Source organism: Austrofundulus limnaeus, unplaced genomic scaffold, assembly GCF_001266775.1.
Source record: "Austrofundulus limnaeus strain Quisiro unplaced genomic scaffold, Austrofundulus_limnaeus-1.0 Scaffold222, whole genome shotgun sequence".
Classification (NCBI taxonomy): Eukaryota; Metazoa; Chordata; class Actinopteri; order Cyprinodontiformes; family Rivulidae; genus Austrofundulus; species Austrofundulus limnaeus.
This window is the reverse complement of record NW_013952624.1, coordinates 245,680-254,836: the sequence shown is the minus strand read 5'-3', so window position 1 is coordinate 254,836 and position 9,157 is coordinate 245,680. Positions and strand designations below refer to the sequence as shown.

At 40.1% G+C, this 9,157-nt stretch overlaps 1 protein-coding gene across 1 annotated transcript in view; it reads left to right on the top strand.

Moving 5' to 3' along the window:
* Nucleotides 1-1,611: 1,611 nt before the first annotated feature.
* LOC106525280 (feline leukemia virus subgroup C receptor-related protein 2) overlaps nucleotides 1,612-9,157 on the top strand; it is a gene marked incomplete at both ends in the record, with an annotated part of 15,976 nt that continues 8,430 nt past the window's right edge. The window contains 2 exon segments of the mRNA XM_014019456.1: nucleotides 1,612-1,884; nucleotides 7,443-7,584. Coding sequence (XP_013874910.1) covers nucleotides 1,612-1,884; nucleotides 7,443-7,584 — 415 coding nt within the window.

Below are 9,157 nucleotides of genomic sequence, written 5' to 3'. Positions count from 1 at the left end.
GGGGGGGGCACTGGTTGGTGGGCCTGATGGATAGCCCTTCATCAGAACTAAACAACATTTTGCATGTCCAGACACCCTGTCAAATATGGGGTCTATTGTAAAACCATTGGCTGGCGCAGTGTAGGTCAAACTCATCTACAGTCCTGCCAAATTTCATGTTGATCGGTGCAGCTGTTTTTGTGCTACGGTTGAGCAAAAATCACAGAAAAAAATGTAAATGGTACGAAAACATTATGACTCCCGCTTCGAGTGCGGAGGTCATAATTAGGAGTATCTATCGAAAATATGTATTTATACTGTATATTAAATACTTGATTTTTTTTCTAATAATGAATATATAGTGCAAATTATTTTAACTTAACATTAGTATCTCATAACAGTGATACAGTATCTTATAATTGTAACTTTAAAACTTATTGTGACTTTATTTATCATACAAATAACTTATTTGATGATTATGAATTTGTTTTAAAAATATACTTATCTCACAATTATGGCCAAGTATCTCATAAATATGAGTCTATTTATCACAATGATTTAGTACTTAATGATTATAACTATGTTAACTAATATTGACTTTGTGTCTAATTACAGACTTTTTATTTAATAAATATGACTTTGTATCTTATAACTGACTCTATATCTCATAATAACAATGATGAATTTCCTTATTATTATGACTTGAATATTAGAATGCCTGTGTCCAATAATCATGACTTTATAACTAAATATGACTTTTTAATACTTAATATTGACTTTGTGTTCTACAAATATGATTTTAAAACCCATACTAATGGCTTTGTGTCCTGTAATTGAGGTTTTAACACTCCTGAAGAAGACATGGGTGTAATTATTATTTTCGTTCAAGTGGCAGTAATGGACTTCCATACACCACGCTGTCAAGCGCTCCAGTAGCTTTTGATACAGCTCCGCCTTCATGGCCGAGTTTAACCGACTTGGATCTGAAATTGCGGGTTTAAGTCCGGGTGGGGGGTCACTCCAGACGTTTCAACACGTGTTCACACTCGGGGACAACTTCTTTCACAACATTTACGCAATATTTCGGCGATTACTGTCGATTTATCTAAATGGTGATTGGTGTGCGTAATCCTAAACTATTTCAGGAAGGACATGAGAGCCTCAAGAAAAACTGATCTTTTGATCCCGGAGACAACTTTTGATTTTACTTTTTGAACATTTCCCCCTGAAATCATGAGTTTGTAGGACTGTTTTTGTTTCTTGTGTTCCTGAGAAGAATTCCTCGGTGATCATGAGTTCCAGTTAGTTTCCAGTCAGTGACAGTAAAACTGAAAAGACATGAACGAGAAACCAACGCTGGACCAGGAGGACTTGGAGAACCACCACGACGTCAAGCTGGAGACGGGGGACGGGGAAGCGCTCCCCGGCGACCAGTTTCAGGAGGGCGGCCTCGGAGCTCCGCCGCCCACCCGTCTGTACCGGCGGCGCTGGCTGATCGTGCTCCTCTTCAGCTCCTACTCTCTGTGCAACTCGTACCAATGGATCCAGTACGGCATCATCAACAACATTTTCATGAAGTTCTACGACGTGGAGGCCTTCACCATAGACTGGATGTCCATGATCTATATGCTGACCTACATCCCGTTCATCTTCCCGGTGACCTGGCTGCTGGACAGGAAGGGGCTCCGGGTCGTGGCGCTCGTGGCCACGGCGCTCAACTGCGCCGGGACGTGGGTGAAGGTGGCCAGCGTCCGGCCCGACCTGTTCCCGGTCACCTTCCTGGGCCAGTTCTGCTGCTCGTTCGCGCAGGTCTTCATCCTGGGGATGCCGTCCAGGATCGCCTCGGTGTGGTTCGGTTCGGGGGAGGTGTCCACCGCCTGCTCCATCGGAGTCTTCGGGAATCAGGTGATGCGCACCGGTCTAATATAAGGAGGGTGGGTCTTAGAATCACCTGGATGGTTGCTGATTTAGTCTCAGAATGAACAGATGTGTAATAAATAATATTTTATTTTATTTATTGAAGTTACTTTGAGATGAACAATAAACGGCTCGAGGGCCAAAAGTGGCCGTTGAAAGACACCCATGGTCACCACTAATGCTTTCATATTTAAACTATTATTCTTTGACTGAACACATATTGTCTAACACAGTAGTTCCCAAACTTTTTATCGTCTGACCCACAAAATATCCATGGCAAAAACTTGTGACCACAATTATTACTGGTCTGAGTACACTAACTTTTTTAATAACCCTAAAACACAGCTTGTACACAAATATAAATACTTATTTAAACTTATTTTGTGTTTTTGTAATAGTTATAGTGAAAATATTACATCAGCAATTGTTTTATTACCCTTTAAATTGATTTCTGGAGATTATCCAAGGTGCTTCATGACCCATAATTGGGTCCCAAGCCCAACTTTGGGAACCAAAGTGCAGTGGTTCCCAAACTTTTCAGCTTTTGACCCACAAAATAACAGTAGCAGAGACCTGTGCCCCCAAGTATCAGGTCAACAAAACACAGGCATAGTAACAATATTTTTATACTACATTTATCCATTTTAAATACACTAACCTCACTCATTTGTAACAACTAAGGCAAACATGTAATTTATTCCGAAAATCTTTTCAGGACCCAACCTTGATGTTTCGGGACCCCACTTTGGGTCCCGACCCCAACTTTGGGAAACACTGGTCCCTGTATGTCAAACTTTAAATCAAAGATTTTCATTCAGTTAGCACTTGATGTATGTGCAGGGGATGTTGCACCTTTCCAGTCAAAGTAATTATTTTTCTAAACACTTAAATTGATTTGGCGTTGTGGCCTCGTTCTGATACTCTGGTTGTCTAACGCCTGCTTTCAGTTTAACGATGCCTCATTTCTGTCTAATGCTACCCTTAGTGTGCCACGCCGATCTTCAGGTTTGCAGAGATTTAAAAGACATTTCCCTGGATGAGACAGCTTTTGCTCTAAAACACAATAAAGGCTTAGTAACCAATCAGATTTAAGGTGGGGGCGGGCCTTGGGTCTTGGCTAAGCTGTGATCCAACAGAGCACTTTGAGCATGGGCTGCAATTTATGAAGCTACAAGAAGAAACGTAAAGAATAAATTGCTCCGTGCTTGATCTGTCCCTTTTGAACATTGTTGCCATCCAGTCTGTCAGCTCTCAGAGTCTATGTGGAGGATGACTCTCGGCTACTACCACACCAAATCTAAGCTTAATATTTAAAGCTGCGGAGCTCAATGAATCGGATCCACTTCAAAAGTTCATTAGTTACACGTGCGCATCTAAGGATTACTTCCTCAGCGATTCATTAAAATTTGTTGGTTCACAAGATATTTTGCTGACAAACACACAAAAGAATACAGGCAATCACATGACTGCTTGCTCTTAGTGGCTTATAAAGGAAATCACAAGATAGTGTGAATTTAATATCTACAGTGTTTGCATCTTAAACGTTTCCCCTAAAACAGACCTTACGTACCATTGTCAGGTTAGCAGGGTCAGTGTTTGTGCTGCGTCGTTCTTGTCTCGCCTGTAGTAGTTGGCCACATTTTTCTGACTGCGCAGACGAGTTGTGCTGAGCACACAAATTGTTGTTGTTGTGGTTCAGACCCAGAATGCAGACAGACTGGAAAGATGAAAAACTAAACTATTTAAAATAAAACAAAAAGATGACCTGCAGGATTTTAGATAGGATTTTGGAAGAATGTGCCAACACTTTTAAGCCAGCCAGCCCCCCCGCTGTTTACGGAAATTTACACAGGGAAATAAAAGTTTTGGATCGGGACTGGAGGTTGTGACAACACACAATAAAAGTTACTGAAGATATAAAATCATACCCACCTACTCTACCCATTCCAGCGCAATTTAAACTTGGGCATCTTCATCTAGCTTCATAAAATAATTGGCCAGTTGCCTCATGCCACTTACGAAGTTTACAGAAGTTTACAAAAATGTACGTAGGGAAATAATGGTTATGTATCGGGACTGGAGATCCTGACAGGAACACAAAACAACAGTTACTGAAGCTGTAAAATCAACACTGAGGGTCTTCTAAATCAGTGGTTCCCAAACTTTTTATCTTCTGACCCACAAAATATTCATGGCAAAAACTTGTGACCCCAAATATTACTGGTCTGAGTACACGAACTTCATTAATAACCCTAAAAACACAGGCTTTTTGACAATCTAAACAGCTTGTACACAAATATAAATACTTATTTATACTTATTTTGTGTTTTTGTATAATTATAGGGAAAATATTACATCAGCAATTATTTTATTACACTTTAAATTGATTTCTGGAGATTATCCAAGGTGCTTCATGACCCATAATTGGGTCCCAAGCCCAACTTTGGGAACCAAAGTGCACTGGTTCCKAAACTTTTCAGCTTTTGACCCACAAAATAACAGTAGCAGAGACCTGTYCCRCCAYATATTTTTGGATGATAAACATTTGTATCAGGTCAACAAAACATGGGCATAGTAACAATATTTTTGTACTACATTTATCCATTTTAAATATACTAACCTCACTCCTTTGTAACAACTAAGGCAAAAACGTAATTAATTCAGAAAATCTTTTCAGGACCCCACTTTGATGTTTCGGGACCCCACTTTGGGTCCCGACCCCAACTTTGGGAAACGCTGTTCTAAATCATTACTATGCCCCTCTAACTAAATGCCAGGTGTACTGAGGTGACGGTGGAGAGAAGCTGAAAATGAGGGTGGAATAGGGAATTAGGAAAGTGGATGCACCTATAAGGTGATTGCTGACTTGGAACAGGTGAGAGGGGCAGATTAAATGATGGCACAAATAAATATATACGAGCAAATAAACCCAAATACAGGAGTCAAACAACACACACAAAAAAAACCTAGTAAGACTTCAAATGAAAAGCCTCAGATTAAACACATTCCTCAAACCAGATCTGCAGGTTTTGATTCTGGCTTTGGAAACGTCCCTCGAAGATATGAAGAATCGTACAAGGTTTCAGAATATCCAGACAGAGGCATGCTCCTAATTTACTGAAAACTTTCACTCGACAGATTGTTTATACCATCAACAATCTGTCGAGATGACAATATATGACCCAGTAACTAAACGAAAGTAAAGATTAATCTCAATGCACTGTAGAGTAGAGAACAAAACCAATAAAATGTGCTCTCAGAAACATTCCTGAAGTAATGATTCACATTTGTTCCTTCAGACACGCACCCACTTGAGTTTAGCTGCTGTCGATGTGATTTAATCAAGCTCAGTGCGGCAGGCGATTAAAAAAAATTCCCAAGAACAGTGTAAATAGTGTGCAAAGGATCAGCGGAGGGTCATTGTTCCATTTAAACACACCAACACCATAGTTAACACACAAACACAAAAAAGTTTGAGTAAACAACACTTGAGTCACCTTAGCGTCAACTCTGCGGTAAATGTCACTGAAAAATCACGGTGTGCTTGAAATGTTGCGGGAGTTCAGATACAGTTACAGTAGTTATGAGAAAACCTTCAGCTCTTATCCAAACTGTTGGCTCACATAAGAGGGTCAGATAAGGGGGACAAGGACAAAGACTTGGAAAGACTAATCTTTGGCTGAGACGTCCTTGAACGTACATTAAAGTTGTATGCCAGTTTCTGTATTTTCAGATAGGTTTGGACTTAAAGTGACTGTGACATCACATTTTTATAATTAACATGAATGCATTTTTGGAAAGATAACATAGATAATATATAGCAAGAAAAAATCCCCCCCAGATAAACAATTGTTGAGATATTTGCATGTGAAGTAACAGGAAGTGATGTCAAAGGGGAATGTCTGCATTGCTACAATGGTCACAACACCGACTGTAGAGGTGAATCTGTTGTTTCTTTATAGTATTTTGAGTCACCATCAGAGGGAGACCAAAAAGAGTGAGAGTTCAACTAATATTGTTACAATAAACAAAGACCAGGGAATTCCCTTTTCTTAAAGCGTTCCCCTTTGATGTCACTTCCTGTTTCATTTTGGCTGAACCAAATTCAAAAGACAACATGTCAGTTCTGTGACAAAATGGGTAAAATCCCGTGTAATATGCCAAATTTCTTAAATATAAGCATGGTTTCTTTGACTTTTTGTTTTAGAAGGATATGCATTAGGGGTCTAATTTCACCAGCTTTATCACAATACGATATTATTTCGATTTCTTTGGATGACGATACAATGTTTCTCAATATCATGTAGACTGTCATGATTCGATTTCCGTTCAGTTCACATATCTGTGATTGATATGATAGAATATCATGATATATGATGATTGTATATGTTGATATGGATCGATGATTTCTTTTTTGCCTCAGTGTAATTAAATCATTAATCATTAAATGGATGTGGATCGATGTATTGTTACATGCCTAACATGCATGCCACAGACACTTTAAGGTTTGGAGCAGTTCTCATATCTGAGCCGGTGGGATGGGTTTTCATTAGAAATAGAAGACTTTCCTATGTTGACATCACATGACAGGGCTGAAGATAATAAATAAGTGGAGATGCAGTGAAGGGACTCGGTCATATCACATGTGGTGAGAGGGGACACGAGACACCAGTCCAGTCCAGCTGCACTCCTCCGAGCAGTTTGCGCTCAGGGCAGCAAGCTGTGAGGACCGCTCATTCCTGACAGTAGAGGGGGGACGCTTTTGGACAGTTAAAATGCCACACAACAATACACTGAATGGAAACCGTGCAAATTCTGAACCCGCTGTAAAAGGTTGGTCACGGTCCACAGCCGAGAAGAATCTCTCTTCGAGACTGATGTCATTGGCGTGGAGTCTGGGGCCTCTCTCCGTCGGCCCTCCGTTGGACATCGAGGCTTTGTGTGATCCAGCAGAGGCTGAAACCAAACTTTACCGTCGCCGCTGGTTCATGCTGTTCCTCTTCAGCACTGTGTCGGCCAGCAACGCTTTCATGTGGCTCCAGTACGGCGTCATAAGTAACATATTCATGCGCTTCTACGGCATCGACCCTCTGGCTATCGACTGGTTGTCTTTGATCTACCTGCTCACATACATCCCACTTATTCTGCCCGTCCTCTGGCTCCTGGACAACAGGGGAATCCGGGACGTGGTGCTCGTTGGGTCGGCCTTTAACTGCATCGGGGCTTGGATGAAAACTGGCAGTGCCCGTCCGAATTTGTTCCCCGTCACCTTTGTTGGCCAGTTCGTGTGCTCAGTCGCCACAGTGTTTGTTCTTGGTATTCCTTCTTATCTTGCCTCGGTTTGGTTTGGAGAGCAAGAGGTCTCCACTGCCTGTTCCATCGCAGTTATGGGAAATCAGGTTTGTCTTAAACAATCAAATGAATTAGAAATTAATATCCTGTGTTGTGACATCTTACACATAAGCTGTACATAAAACACGATGGAATGCCAGAGTCACAATTGTAGTCGAATACGAACAATCTTCTCTCTTTTTTTTTCCATACAGCTAGGTGTTGCCATCGGGTTCCTCGTGCCTCCAATTCTGGTTCCTAATGTGGACGACTTGGATGAGCTGGCTCATCACATCAGCATTATGTTCTATATAACGGCAGGAGTGGCAACATTTCTTTTCATCCTCGTCATCTTTGGTAAGATAAAAAAAAAGCACATCGTAACAAAAATAGGATTTCTCAACTTGTGCCTCATTGTGTGGTTCTGATTTGATGTTTTATCTTTGAACCATTTCTTTAAAAACTCTGGTAAGAGGTAATTTTGATGGTGTCCCTCAAGGACTTTTCCTAGAGCCTTTTTTTAATCAAAAAGTCCATTATTAGGTATCCAAAAAAGAATTTTGTTGATGTTTAGACCTCATTTAGACTAACAATATAACTGAAATACCTTTATTTTGATTAAATTCTTGAAAAATATTGAATACATTGCTTAGTACATCCAGTTAAAGCTCTCTGTTGCCTCATCAGCAACATGTCAGTTTGATACTTTTCTGCGTCAATCCATTAGTTTCAACTTTCTCATCCATCCCGTTCCATTTTACTCTCCTCATTCTTCTGTCGGCTGACAGGCTGCTTCGTAAAATACGGAGAAACAATCCTCCCTCTGTTCACCTCCGCCATGTCGGAGTGAAATCAGAAAGCTCAAGGGAAGATAACCAAAACCTCAGCAGATAAAACCGTAACTCTTCATGGCCACTCTCTGTCAAGTGTTTTTGCAAGTCAGTTTTCTGAAATCATGTAAATTTGAATTTGAATAAATGTCATTTTACTGCACAGTTTACACAAGAGTAGTTTATTTTGAATGGATGTAGGAAAGGCGATCAATGAAGCAGTGAAGTGAGATTTTTGTTTCTCGGTGCTCAGAGTTTGAGGTGTGTGTGTTTTCTTGTCCAGGCAAATGGGACATCTTCATTCAGTGAAGCTATTAAGTGCTGGTTTTCATTCACGCACTTTACCTCTGACAATCTAGAGGTCCACACCAGGGAGATTCACAAATAAACTAGTACTCTAATATTAGTTCAGTCAGGGAGAAATGTCTAAATCTTCTGTAATATGTTGTCATATTGGTATTAAATGCATCAGTAATGAAAAAACTAAGACCACACAAAAAGAATCAGCTTTTTGTTTTTTAAGTACGTTGAAGGGTTTCTGATGACACACACTAAAAGAGTGGAGGGAACTCAGTATTGCTGCAGATCATGCAGTTTTTTTTACTTCCTCATGCCTCAAATTTGATATTTTGACCCAGATTTAAAGCACTTCATATAAAACAGATTTTATTTTGTAAATTATTATAAAGACTTAAAGACTAGATTTTTTTGATTTACGATTTATTTAAAAATGGTAAATTAACAAAATAAAGATCCCAGCAAACAGTCAAACAAATATTCCATGATAATGCTGCTGTGTCTTGTGGGCAGAGGGAAGGGTGGTGGTGGGTGGCTTCGTCAGCATTCCTCTGCACAAAAGGATGCCTGTGATGGCATCCATCTAGTACCATGCACAACATTTAGGCTGACTATACTGTTAATGCTGGTTAGTGTTGTGTCTTAGTGTCTTGTTATGAATTCAGTTGCACAAAAATGCAAACTTCAGCTCATTGTTTACTCGTGGGACTGTAGTGTCATGTGTTTTCTACTCTGAATGGCTTCAATTATAGGTTTGAGTTTGGTAGTTTCAGACCTCTTCTAGTGACAGTGAAATATATATA